Raw genomic sequence first — 13,488 nt, 5'->3', positions numbered from 1 at the left:
GCGAGGGGAGGGTCTGCGGCTCGGCGTCGCTGCAGCAAGCGCCGGCCCCGCCGCGCCGCCAGGGACCGGGTGCGGGTGCAGCCGCCGGCTCTCCGCGCTGTGCTGCTGCTGCGCGGCGATCGCCGCTGCTGGCGGGAGGGGCAGGGATGTGAGCGGCAGCGGCCGGGTCGGCTTGGCCCCCCCGCCCTTTTTTTTTTTTTTTTTCCCCCCTTTTTTTTTTTTTTTTTTAAATTTTTTTCTCGCCTCCAAAAAAAGACCAAACCAGCCAACCAACCCCAAAAAACCCAGAGGGCGTGGGGGGGGGGGGTGGGGGGTGGGGGGATCCCAAGTCGCCGCCGCCACCCTCCGCTGGATCCATTGTGAGGAAATTGCCATTCGCCGGCAGCGGCGGCACATCTGGGCGGGCGCATCTGGCAAACAACATCGGCTCCCGCCGCCTGCCTCCAACGTCCTCCAACCGGCCGAACGGATCTCACCGGGCCGCCGGGGAGGCTCCTGCTCGTCAGCCCCGGGCTCATTCTTTCGGGCTGAATCTTAAAAAAACCCTGGCAGCGCGGGGGGTGGGGTGGGGTGGAAATAAAGGCTGCTATTTTTTTCCCCTGGGCTTTATTTCATGGGGATGTGTTCAAGACAAGAGAGGATTCAGAAGGATATTGACGTTGTGATCCAAAAGTGCAAGGCGGAGAAGGACTGCCTGTTTGCAGGTGAGTTTGTCCCCGGGCGCCAGGTTGGCGGCGCGGAGGCTCCCGTCGCCGTCGCCGCCGCCGCGCCCGCCCCGGACCGCGCTCCCGCCGTGCCCGTGCCCTTCACCGCCGTTCCCGGCCGCGGGGCCGCTCTCAGACCCCGTCTTCCTCCTTTCCTTCCGAGGGCATATGAGGGCAGAGGAGACCAGGCGCCGGCCGGGAAAGGGGCGGAATCCCGAGGCGGGGAGCGTAGCGATGGCCACACGCAGCACCGGGAGCGCTGGGTGCGAGCCCGAGCCCGGCGCAGCCCGCGGCCGAGCGCAGCTCGGGGGTTTTTCTCTACGCGGCTCTTCCCTGGCGTCCGCGCCCTGCCGCCCTCGGCGCCTGCCCTGATCCCCGGCCCCAGGCCGGTGGCACATCCAGCCGCAAACGGGGCCCGGGCCGTGCCAAGAGCCCCTGCCGCCCTCCCCTGGCGATTCCCGGCGCCCCGGCGGTGCCGGTCGCGGTGAGCCGCCGCAGGAGCCCGGCTGTCGGCTGCCTGTTGCCGTGTGTGACAATGGAATTCCCTGCCGTTGCCATAGCACCGGGCACTTGTTGCGAGGGGCTGGGGGGAGATGCTGCATTTCCTCTGGCTCACCCCGACTCCCCCTCCACCGCCCCCGTGTCGGGAGCTGAACGCTGCTCCGTAAAACCTCGGCTACTTCAGCCAAAATTAAGACAAGTTGTAATAAAGCAGCTCTTTGTCTTTCAGATTTCAGGTACTCAGACTCCACCTTTACCTTCACCTATATTGGAGGCTCCAAAAGGTACTTTTTATACAGTAATGACTTCATTTCCTGGTGGCAGTGAAATGCAGTGGTTCAATAACGTGGCAGGTTTTTTGTTTACTAATCTTTTGCAAGAAGGGTGATTAAATCATCGGCCTTCGTGCAAATGTAAACTGAGGAAGAGGTGTGGAGACCGGTGATGAGAAAGGTGATCCTAGCTGTCAGAGGCTCGTTCTTCAAAGTGCCAAGGTTCCTCTGAAGCTTTTTTTCTCTGTTTCTTTTCTCAATTTATGTAGAAATGTAGGATTCCTGCCGTATGTAAACCTAACAGTAACGTTGCAAATGCATCAATGAATGGTGTGAAATTAATTCATGTTAAAAAACTGGGAAAAGTTAAGATTGTAATAACAAATAGGCCAAATTTCACATCAGCAGCTTACTTCGATGCATGAGAGCCATATTTGGTCTCATGGCAGATGCAAGGCTGTCTGCAGTTGACCAAATTAAATTCCTGGGACTTTAAATTAAATGTCAGTATAACTTAGAAGGCTCAGAAAATGTTGTATTGCATGTTTAAATATTATTTTTAAGTGGATCCAAGCTTGTGGTTATAAATTGGATTGTACCTATACACATTCCCAAAATATATTTCAGCATTTGTTGTGCTTGTCAGTTTTCAAAACAAAATATATGTAGAAACTTGAACACATTCTTCTGTTTTCTCTGATTGTTAGTTATCATTTACTTAATAAGGTGCTAAAAGTAAATGGTGAGTTGGTCTCTTTTAGCTAGATTTTTAAAATTTGATTTAGCAAGAAGTTTTGCATTTATTTTTTGGGTTTTTTTTAGTAATTCAGTTTCTCAGGTATCTTTGTCATTTTTCTTTCTGGGATACATCATGTTAAAGTACTGCATTCTTCTGTATTCTTTGGAAGTGAACCTTCAGTGGAGGCAGCACTCCCACAGCCATCAGTGCTCCCTCTGTGCATACTTTGGGATCTGGCTGTAGGACCAGACTCCCAGATGGTCCCCAGGCTCCAGGATTGTTCAGAAAAAATGTTTTCCCACCTCACTACCCTACCACTTCCTATTAAAGGAAAGGATAACTTCTGTCATATTCAGAGAAGTAGAATATTTCACCCAGATATGAAAAAATCAGTAATTTTTTCAGGTGTCTCATAGTGTACTTTTGCCTTCAGTATTTTAATATAACTTCTGTTTTGTTGTGGTTTTAAGACAGTTTTGAAAGGATTGGTACTGAAACACAGGCCTCACTGTCATAAGCACCTTAGCATAGGTATGAATTCACGAAACCTTAAAGGTGTGAGTGCTGCGTAATCACTGTAACTGTGTAACTGCAATCACTTTTGCAAGCAGGGCCTAGCCCTGGTGGGCTAAGGTGATAAGAAGGGAGAGGCATTTCACTGTTGTGAAAGGCTAGAAAAATGCAAAGTCATAACTTCTGTTTTAATAGACAGAAAGCGGAAGAATGTAATCAATAAAACACAGTTATAGCAAAGCATGGTACCAGTTAGATAAATGTGATGAATATGATAGAACTATCTACCATGTTTGCAACCCTAAGATAATGAAACCACAAGTTACGTAAGATCCCAGCCCTTAAAACTGTACCTTTTAGATAAGCAAACAAACAAGGGTGGATGCTAGAATTGTGAAGATATAAAAGCCTGTGTAAAATGAACCACAGTCAGACATGCATATGGAGGTGCTAACCCCTGCATGTTCTCTTGGTGTCAATAAAGGTGTACTTTTCTTTACAGTACCTGCAATGGAGTAGACTCCTTTGAATCAATACAGTAAAAACTATTTAACAGAGACACTATTTATCATTTTAACTAAAATGATTGAATATGAAAGTTACTTTGAGCTGTTCTCTAAACCAAATATCATAGCAAGAAAACAGGAAGTTAAACTTGTCTATTGTTTCCATTTTCTGAGCTGAATAAAATAAAAACCCTAATGGCAAACAAACTGGTTTATCTATGTTGAAACAAAGTGTTGGCACTTGCTCAGTGAGAAATGGAAGACGTTCCCCAGCTTTGAATTTTAAGAGGGGTCAGCATTTGTTCAAGAAATTGATGACTGAAAATCAGTCTCAGGGCCTTAATGATTCAAACAGAATTGAGAAACAGTCTTAATGTTTACAGGAATTGGTGGAAGTGGGTTGTTACTTAGAACACACTCAAATTCCACTTTCCTTTTCACATTTTAAGAACATTTAAAAAGTGTCCTTTTACAGAAGGGTTTTCTGTTCTCTGTGTTCCCTCCTTGTTTGTATTGTGATTTAGGAAGTTGTTCAGCACTCTTAGTGTACTAAGTACTCTTAGCGTGCAGTGTTGTACTGAGCGGCAGGCTTATGGCAGTAAGCTCTCATACATATAAAGTGTGTAAAATGAAAGCTATTCAACAAGACTTCAGCTTCTTACATCAGAGGTGTGTGAGTGGTTTCTTCTTAGAGGAGGTTCTCCTGGAGCAGCAGCTATATGCAGCACCTGCAGCAGTCAGGCAAGTCTCCAGTACTGGGTCAACAGCAGTGATTTATACATGGTAACAGTGTAGGAGAGCACAAGGTCATCCTAAGAGCTTCTTTTGGCCTTTGGGTATGAGTTTTTTCCTGCTGACTCTGCTACAGCTGTGCACTTCCACAGTGCTCAGAGTTCCAGAGTGGTAAGACCATTTTTTGATTGTTGCACTCAGGAGTTGTCCTGAAATGATACAGACTGTTTTATCTCATGGCCATGGACTCATCAGCCAGCAGGCCTTGTTCAGTTGCTTCAGATACTCAGCCCAATGACTTTTGTTTTTTCAGTCCACAGGAGCACAAACATTAGAGTAATGGGCAAAGGAGTGGATGTTCACTGAACGGGTGTTCAAACCAAACCAAGAAACGGTTTGAATGAGTAGGAGTAGAAGTGGTATTTAAGGAAGATTACAGGACTTTAGTACTCATTATTAGCCATGCTTGGAACTAAGAATTTTTCATGCTTTGTTTCCTTTAAATATTTTTTTTAGGTCAGTGTGTAATACGGCCTTGGTTTAGCCATAGTGATTACATGGAAAAGCAGAAGCCCTTGAAAAAAAACAGTCTGTTTTAGAAGCAACATTCTTTGGCAAATGACAGTACTAGCAAGTTTATGTCTGTTTATCAGTGATCTTAATTTATAAACCCAGAGCTCGATTCACAGTACATCGGGGTAAGCCCATGGAAGACAGTGTACTGTACTATTAGAGTGTACACTGCATTATTTCAGTTATTATGAGGACCTGAGGTTTGTGGTTTTTTCTTCAAACTGCTAAGTTTATCTGTGTGATATTTTTTACCTTGGGACCAGCTTCTCGGACTTTATCTGATTTTTCTCTTGTTGCTTGGATTGATTGCACAGCCTCTTTCTGCACTTTTGAAATATTAAGGTAGTGAGCACGCTGCAGATCCATCCAAATAGATAAGCCTGATACAGAGGACATTTATTATTGTTTATGTGGAGTTAACTTGCAATCCCATAGTAAATTAGTAGTAGTTCAGACAATCCTTTTAGATTGTACTTCTTAATGCATTGTGTTCACGCTTCCAGATTATTAGATCTATTTGTCACTGCAGAGATGTGACCTGTTTTGGGAAGGTTGTAATAAGCAATTTATCAGTAAAAGCACATCTTTGTGCATAATGTGTGCACTAAATAGAGGGCAGATTATATATCAATTTTATAGATTTTTATTTCATTGTGAGAAAGTAATAATTAGGTTGATTTCTTATAAAAAGAGGTGTTCAGTCAGGTGCTGTGACTGTGCAAGATTTACTCTCCTTTTACTATATATAGAAGAAAATTTAAAAATTGCCTTATTTTTTATTTTATATCTGCGGGATCTAAAACATATCAAATTGTGAACATGTGGAGTTCTCCATTTTAAAAGAATCTCTAGTTTCCTTTTTCTGTCCCTGTATGAAACACTGTTCCTCCAGAAACCATGCAGACTGAACAGATCTGCTGATCTGTCATCTTTCAGATAAAAATGCGTGCTGCCCTGAAGTTGTTTTCACTTTATATGTCATTTGACATGCTTTACATAGAAGCAGTGCTTGGTTGAAAAAATGTATTTTCTCTTTAGTATTTTTCTCACCCTGCTTTTTTTTTTTTCCCTGAGGCTAAACAAGGACATCATATCAGTCCTGGAATACTTCATTCAAATATGTTCTTGACTCTCACTGGCAGAGAAGGACAATAAGGCAAGCACAACAATGACAATTAATATCGTCATATTTATGACGATAAGGTTGTGCATGAGAACTAATAATGAGATCTAATACTGTAGCGTATTGCAAATAAACTAGATAACACCTGAACATACAGATTAATTTTGCCAGCAAAGTTCTTATCTCCTGTTCATGCAGTGGACTTATATTCTGCCTTCTGTACTTCACCACAATGATTGTAGCAGTGGCAGTTCTGAAAAAGCAAGGAAATTTTGGCCTGAAGTATTTGGTTTTTTTTGCTTATAATAATGACAGTTTGTTATCTTACATGGTTTTCATTTGAATATTTGTCTTTTTGTGTTTTATTCAGGAGGTTATTTTAGTATCAGGAGCTCTCATCTAAAATGATGAGTTAATTTCCACTTCCCTGTAGTAGTGAAGCATTTCACAGATAAGGAACTGTGCCACAGAAAGAGTGACTAAATTGCTTGTAACTTTATAGTTAGAGATGAAATTACTATCTGAAGTTCTAGCACATTATGTCCACCAGGTGTTTAAACCACTTGACAATAAATAGGTACAGATAACCTGTTTCTCCCTTTTTATGGTATGCTCTGTTGCTGCTTTGGTGGATTTATAAAACTGCTTACATGAGAGATTCCATTTGGTGGAGAATTTTGAAATTCTGGTGTAACTCTGATAACACTGAAGTCTTTGGTATACAGGTTATAAAGAAAAATGTATTTGGGATAAATGGTACGTGTTCTAATATTGATGTTCAATTTATGTAAAATATAGGAAGAAAGAGAAAACTGAAAAACAGTTTTTAAGCTAAAACATATAACTGTATTAATCAGAAAATATCAAACTGAAACACATGTTTGGTTGGTTTTCTTTATTTCCAAAATAAGGTCGTTTAAGACTAGCATCTTTTGGATTGGGCTCAGCTCCTCTGTCAGATTCATTTCATGGCAGTGTGTTCACTGGCTGTGCTAGGATTGGAAGGGGAAGGTTGGACTGTTCCTTTGGGAAACAATGGTAGCTTGCATAAGATGAAAGTGTTCATGAAAGTATGATTTACGAAAGCGAGAACTTGATTTTAATGGAATCCATTGCCCTGAATGGATTTAGTTTAGATGTAATCGGTTTTATGCAGAGCCTAGGAAGGACTGGTGCAAGCACAGTTCATCTCCTGCTGCTGATGGCTGCGTGTTACTTTGTGTTCAGGTTACTAAGTAGGTAATTAAGTTCCTAAAATCTACTCTTACAGTAGAGGAGGGGTAGAAACTAGGTACAACTGTCTATTGCTGTTTCAAAATACCTGGAAATTTCTTCATCTTTCAATTTCCTATCAAATATGGCTTAACGCTTTTGCTGTTACTATGCCATTTCCTACACTGTTTGCATTGCACTGTTTTGAGACAGAAGTCTGTGGTATGAAATGGGAATTTAGTTTAGCTATAACATGGCAAGAATTGTGATTTTCATTTTTTCATTAAAGAATCTGTAGATTAGGTGATGTTGAATACAGCCTTGGGTACTTAAAAAAAAAAGTTTTGGGTCAGATGTTACTAAAAATTCAGTTTTAAAATCTCTGTAAGACAAGCCGTTTCCATTGTCTGAGCTTCTGTTAATGTACCTTCATTCTAACTTTATACTATGTCTAGTATTGTCTGTGCATAGTATATACAGGAAACCTATCCATACCTTCCTATAGATAGTTTTTTGGTAAATACTGCAAGAAATTCAGTAAGTGTGACTTAACAAATTACTAATCCTAAAAAGAAATCTGGTCGAACACAATAGTGAAAGTGAGTCATTAAGTGCAATGTTAAAGGGTTATGAAAAGCAAAATCACCACCACCATTCTGCTCACGGTGTTAACTAAGCTTGCCTTATTTTGCTGGGTTTGTCCGACAGCTCCTTCTTGCCTTGCTGTTAAAAAGTCTGTCTGAAATTAACTCTGTCCCCATCATTGCATCACGTGAAACAACATATACTTCAGGGAGAGCATGGTTTTATGGAGGTCCTGTACAGGTCTGGTGAAGCAAGTTGCTGTCCTCTTTTAGCTGTCTGCAGTACCAATACTAAGAACAATTACTTTAAATTGTGAACTTCTTCCTTGCAGTGAGAAAGATGTGGTTTTAGGCATTTAAATTAATGATCTAGTTTTCAGAAGTGTCAAGCTGGCACACCACATAGCAGTCTTGGTATTAACATGGGTTGTTTAGCATTTTTAAAAGCATCACAATTTTTATTGCAGGTGTTTTTCCCATACAGGTGTATGTACTGTTTTTTGAATGGTTTCCCAGCACAGAGTTGGGGAGAGTGTTTGAATGTTTTTACAGAAAACAATTTCAGTAACTTCTTTTTCTACTTTTATCACGTATTTTAACATGTTAGTACCTAAAAATAAACCTGTAGTCTGTCACTGTTTAAAGTGTTAATGTAGTAAGACATTTGAAATTTGAAAGCAGAGTTCACTCTGCCAAATTTAATTTAGATAATTTTTCTCTATATTGGGACTAATGCTATTTCTGCCTTTTCATGTTAATCTCTACTAATTTCCCATATATTTCATAGCTCAGAAATAAAGAGCTGAAGATACCTATTGGCATGTTTTTTTCCATGGATTTCTTACTGTGTAGAATGTGAATTCTCATTTGAGTCAGAGTTTAACCATTCCTGAGTCAAAATAGTTTCAGCACCTAGAATGAAAGTAAATTTAAACTTGCTGGGAGAGTTCACTTAAAATTAAATATAAGAAAGGAATGAAATGTGAGTAAATCTAAAATAACGTCCAACATATAATTCTGCCTCAGCATTAACTAAATCCTGTGGAAGAGGACAATTTATGTCCTCCTTGCTGCAGAAGGGTGAAGATTATTCCATTTTACATGGAATATGCCTCGTCTGAGGAAAAGGAGCTCCTTTTTAACAACATAAAATTGACTCATAAGGATAAACCTACTGTCCCATGTAGCAGTAGACAGAAAATCTTACTGAAAGAAGACAGCCCAAACAAGGTAGAGAAGAAACATCTCCTTTCCCTGAGAGCCTTCTGCATGCTCACACAAGACAGCATCCATCCCACTTCTATGGGAGGAAGAGCAAGAAAGAGCCTTGAGTAATGAATGGGGGCAATTGCTTCTTTTACAAGTCAGAGTTCTCCTGGGAGTTCCACATCAGAAATGGTATTCCCCTACTGCTATGGTATCCAGGTAAGCCATGATACTGCACTTGCTCATGCAAGGCAGCAGGCAGAAAACAGCCTTGGTCCAGTGGTGGTGGGTGAGTACCTTTCTGTAGCCTGCTTAAAGGCAGCAGATCTGTGTGAAACTTCCTTGTCTTCTCCTGACTGTGACAGAAGATAGTGGCATATCCTGACAATTAGGATGGAACTGAGTTGTTCCAAGGGAGAGCTCTGTAATGCTCAGTGGGAGCCTGTCTGGAGCCAGAAATTAAGGACAAAGAGGAAGAAACTGGCTAACCCTTCAGATGTTTCCTTCCAGCCTCAAGGCATTGATCAGAAATAAAAAGGGCAACTGGATAATGACATGTACTGTTTGCCAAAACAGAGTGCAAAAAATGGTCACATACCATTTGTAGAAAGTAGGGTGTAATTAAAGGATAAATTCCTTTCAGATTGTGTAGCATTCTGCATTTCATCTTGTGCAGGTTGCTATCTTCAAATCTTGTTGCTTTATGTAAGTGTTCCATTTTAAGTTTATAGAGAAAATTTTTCGCATTAAGAGCCAAGCTAGAAGACAGGATTACTTTGCACCATTGAGCTGTCATGTTTCTACCCAAAAAGGTGTAAGGTGTTTGTGACAGACACTGGTTGTTTTCAGCTAGAAAAAATAGGCTATGGATTAGACACAGTATTTCAGGCCATTAGCTTTTCGGCAGATTACATGTTTTATGTGTGTGTGCGTGTGTGTGTCTGTGTGTGTGTGTCTGTAATCACTCATTCTTGCTTGCTCTTCTTCCTTAATGCTGAAAAAGTCATCTTGGATAGGGAGTTCTCACCCCAGAATACTCACACATACAGTAAAATAAAATAATTAGGATGTTCTGTCAGTCTGGAGTTGATAAATGTGTTGAAACCAGGAAGCATCTCATTGTAATAAAAGTACCTGTTGATAGTCAACTTCTTTATCTGATTTACAGCTCTGAGTCTAGGGTAGTTTTGCTGATGTGATGAGGCTCACTTGTGTGCACAGTGATACTGCTGATTATTAGATTTCGTGCTGACTACTCATAGTGAATGATAGTGAGTGATTTGAGTGATTTTTTCACCTGAGTGGGGGAAATTCTGAAGACCAGAGTTCTGTTTTCTGTCATCTTTGCAGATGTTTTCTCATTTTTGAGTACTTTTGTGGATGGTTGGAGAGCTGCAATCTGTCTATGGAAAAAACCTGTTTCGTGCATGCTTAGCAGGGTGCTGATGTTGCTGAGGGCACAGACAGATGGCCAGTTGTCAAACTCATGGTCCTCCTCTGTCTTTCTAGACTCAACATCTGAAAAACTGGTTGTCACAGAGTCATCTTTTAAGAATGTAATCTGCTGGGCCACATGAAAAGCCTCTTTACTTGTCATTCAGTCAGAATCAGTATCAATTCTTAAGCTGAGTCTGAAAATGTTTCAAGATGATTTTGTAGCTATAACCAATTACTTGAAAGAGAAATGATGATTTCTGCTCAAGGACTATTTAGTGAAAAAAGCTAAAAGGATCATACTGATTTTGTCTATATTTAAACTGTGTGAAATCTGACATTTCAACATATATTTTTGCAAAACAGTGGAAACATAGGAAAAAAAGTTTTACAGTATGTCAGACCAAAAAAATGTGACCTTCAGGTATTAAAAACTTATGGAAAATAAACTTGGTTTATACCTTAGTGCAGCAGTTACAGGCACTATCAATAGCCTTCCTTTACAGACAGGGACTTACATAGTTTGCTGTTTTAATGCAGTTCTATGAATATTAAATGAACTCTTTCATACATGGTTGTAGCTGTAGTAGAGTTACAACTGAAAACTGGACATAATCATTTTCTTATTTTCAGAAAGTATAATGTTAAAGAGTTATTTTGATGTGAAGATTTTTAAGCATGCTGTAGAACAAGGCTTGTTAGACTTGGCATAAAATTTCAATACTAGAATTTTGTAGGCTTGTGCTGAAGGACTACTGTTTATCAGTGGGTGTCAAGAACAGTGAAATCGGATATGTTTAAGTGGTATCAGGAGGAACATAACCTTTGCCTTTGGTATACAGTCCTGCTTTCTACGTGTTCTCTGTGCCAGATTTAGCTGTTGATGAAATTTTTACAGAAAACTTCAGTGTTGATTAAAGCATTAAGTAAAATTACAAGGGGTTAGCACGTATAGGTTCAGTTTTTGTTAAACTCTTTTGCTGTGTAATCTAAGGACATTTACAATTCTGTGTTTTAGCTGTTGCATTTTATTTGTTCATTTTGGTATTCTAGTTTTAAGTGATGAGTTGTGAGTGATTCTAATGCTTCTTTGGTTTTACCTAGATATGGTGAATTAGAAGAATTGCATTCTGCCTGTGAATCACAGATGGGGAGGAAACAAGTACAGGGAGACTCCAAGCTCCTTTTGTACCTGAATTTATATCTTAATCATAAGCACTTACTTGTTATGGATTGTCCCTCTTGTGATGAATAATTGCTTATTATGCTGTTCCTATGTTTAAATATCAATGATTAGATATTAAAAAATAGTACTTAATTTACTTATTAAAAAAATTGCTTTTATATTACATATTAAAAAACATGCCTTATTTAAGGCATGAAGAAACACATTCATCCGGCAGTTCAGCAGAAAACTGACCTTTGCCAAGGGCAGCAAAAACGAAGAGATGTGTCGGGTAAAAACCTTCTGTATCTAGCACTGTCTGGCTTCAAGGCAAACATGGATGTGTGGAAGATGCTGGCCTCCCAGTGGGCTCCTAAGGATTAGGCATTTGCTCTCCACGAAGAGAACAGCAGTTGTAGTTAAATGAGTTAGGATAAAAATTACAAAAGCTATTGGTTTTATGGAGGACATAAATCAATCACCATTTGGGGTCAAGAAAAGCTGGCTACAGTCTTTACTTATTTCACCTATTAAAAAGGCATAATCAGCCAGCATGACAGTGAGTCAAGTCTTTGACTGGAAGACCACTGTGAAGGGTGGCCTGTCTTGTGTGGCATGGCAATTTCCAAAGCACATTTCCAGCATATCTCAATGTATGTAAGTTGGAGAACTTTTGACATAAGTACTGAGCAGATCATCATAAATTGCTGGTATTAATGAGCATTTTTGTCCTTCTTGTGGCTGCTTACAGCATATTCCTATCTTTATTTTGTCCCAAGTTAACTTCTCTGTTGTACTTTTTGTGATGTAACATTATTACCATATTGTCAGCTAATTTAAATTGACAAATTGCCATGGAATTTGGTAAAGTCATGCCAGCTTACAGCATTGCGGACCTGTCTATAATTATATTCATCTTGTTAAGGAAGTTTAAATAGAGCAAAGCTAAATATAAATGTTATCTACTTTGACTTCTAATGGAAAAGTTTAGTATATGCACGATGAGCTACATACCAAAATGAAATTACACATTATTTTTGTTTGCATTTGAGGTGACAAATAAGGACATGTTTCATCGAGGCTAATAAAGTGAGATACAAAGTATGGTTTTTAGGAATAGTTTGTACTGAAGTGGGGAGGACCAAAATGGTGCAGAGGTGCCTGAAATAATAGGGATTTGAGATGTTCTCTTACAGAGAAACAGGTTTTCTCAGCAGTGTAGCATTTGAGTCTCAGGTTTGCATGGGGTCAACTCATAGGCAAAGGCCAAGACACTGCAGTGCTCTCTTTTTTTGTTTCCAGTGCTAAGCTGAACTTGGCAAAGCACTGACCAGTTTGTAATGGTGGTGGTCTCACAGGATACCACAGGGTAAGGAAGACCTTATCCTGCAGAAAATACACCTCTGTGCTCCTCCTTGGTCAATAGTGATGACTTCAGTCTGCAGAAGGTAGAGAAAATTTGACACCAAGTCTGGTTAATTTTATTTTGTCTGTGCCACTGGGGAACATAGTCTCCTTACAATTGTCTTCCTATTTCTTCCCAACTTGTCATTTTCCACCTCCTTTCTTACAGCCTTTTGTTTTCCAGAGGTGCTGTGCATACTGATTTATTCTGACAAAAACTGCTGGTTGTTGCGTTCATATTGTTGAAGCAGACAGACATGAAACAGTTGGCATTATGCAAGTGTGCCATGAAGGTTAACAGCATGAAGCAGCTGCAGACCAAGCATCTCCCAGTTTTTTCAGCTTAGATACAGATTCTGAAACACTTGTTTGAGTTATTTTGTAGTTTTACCGGAATAATGGATGCATGTGTTCATTGGTGTGTGGCTAGGGAAAAAAAACCCAAAAATCACTGCTGAAGAAATTGCAGCTGCTGCCTGAGTTGTTTGCTGGTTTAGGTTTAAAAGTCCTTTTAAGCTGGGGTGTTTTTGTGATTTCTGGTGTACCTAAGTAAGTCTAAACAGAGATGTTCAGAAGTGGTGTGTGATCTTTAACTGTAGATGCTGCACAGGTTTAAGAGTGAATTTTAGTTTGAACCAGTAGAACTTGTATGCTTTTAGCATTATAGAAAATGCAAAATAGAGTGGCAAAGCAAGTAAACACAATGTTGCCTACGCAGTTTCCCGTTCTTCATATTAGAGTCTTCTTACTCTTTTACAACCAAACTCCGTAGACCTTTGTGAGTCTCTCTCCAGTAACTATTTTTAAATTCCGTTCCCCT

At 40.2% G+C, this 13,488-nt stretch overlaps 1 protein-coding gene across 2 annotated transcripts in view; it reads left to right on the top strand.

Annotated features, from left to right (window-relative positions):
- Positions 1-344: 344 nt before the first annotated feature.
- The window catches only part of PARP8 (poly(ADP-ribose) polymerase family member 8), a 120,311-nt gene continuing 107,167 nt past the window's right edge, over positions 345-13,488 (top strand). For both annotated transcript variants that reach the window (XM_058828075.1, XM_058828073.1), the window contains exons 1-2: positions 345-704; positions 1,435-1,489. In XM_058828075.1, the coding sequence (XP_058684058.1) occupies positions 614-704; positions 1,435-1,489 (146 nt within the window). In that variant the 5' untranslated portion in view covers positions 345-613. The remainder of the gene's footprint in view (positions 705-1,434; positions 1,490-13,488) is intronic.

The sequence above is a fragment of the Poecile atricapillus genome, chromosome Z (assembly GCF_030490865.1).
Source record: "Poecile atricapillus isolate bPoeAtr1 chromosome Z, bPoeAtr1.hap1, whole genome shotgun sequence".
NCBI lineage: Eukaryota > Metazoa > Chordata > Aves > Passeriformes > Paridae > Poecile > Poecile atricapillus.
This window is presented reverse-complemented; position numbering and strand designations above follow the sequence as displayed.